Here is a 538-nt window from a genome sequence, read left to right as displayed (position 1 = left end):
TATACTTCTCAGGGTTAGGGTTTAGGGTTTAGGGTTTAGAAGGGTTTAGGGTTTAGGGTTTAGGGTTTAGGGTTTAGAAGGGTTTAGGGTTTAGGGTTTAGAAGGGTTTAGGGTTTAGAGTTCTGGTTTGGGATATAAACTATATATTATAATAAAACATCAATCTGCAGAAGTAACAGCTAGCCTTTCTCTCCAAGGGTTTAGGGTCTAGGGTTTAGGGTTTAGAAGCGTTTAGGGTTTAGAAGGGTTTAGGGTTTAGGGTTTAGGGTTTAGGGTTTGTGTGTACAGGAGAACATGAGGGAGATCGCCGACACCCTGGTGGCTGGCGGCTGTCTTTACTTTCAGGACCTTATAAACCTCCTCAAGCAGCAGCAGCAGCAGCAGCAGCAGCAGCAGCAGCAGGAGCAGCAGCAGCAGCAGCAGCAGGAGCAAGAGCAGCAGGAGCTGCAGCAGGAGCAGGAGCTGCTGCAGCAGCAGGCAGCGGATTTGGGGGAGGAGGAAATGGAAACTGCAGCAGCAGCAGCAGCAGCAGCAGCAA

At 49.4% G+C, this 538-nt stretch overlaps 1 protein-coding gene across 1 annotated transcript in view; it reads left to right on the top strand.

Annotated features, from left to right (window-relative positions):
- Positions 1 to 294: 294 nt before the first annotated feature.
- EMH_0068470 (uncharacterized protein) overlaps positions 295 to 538 on the top strand; it is a gene marked incomplete at both ends in the record, with an annotated part of 876 nt that continues 632 nt past the window's right edge. Inside the window, one exon of the mRNA XM_013498744.1 lies at positions 295 to 538. Coding sequence (XP_013354198.1) covers positions 295 to 538 — 244 coding nt within the window.

The sequence above is a fragment of the Eimeria mitis genome, genomic scaffold (genome assembly GCF_000499745.2).
Source record: "Eimeria mitis Houghton genomic scaffold, Emh_scaff3684, whole genome shotgun sequence".
Taxonomy (NCBI): Eukaryota; Apicomplexa; class Conoidasida; order Eucoccidiorida; family Eimeriidae; genus Eimeria; species Eimeria mitis.
This window is presented reverse-complemented; position numbering and strand designations above follow the sequence as displayed.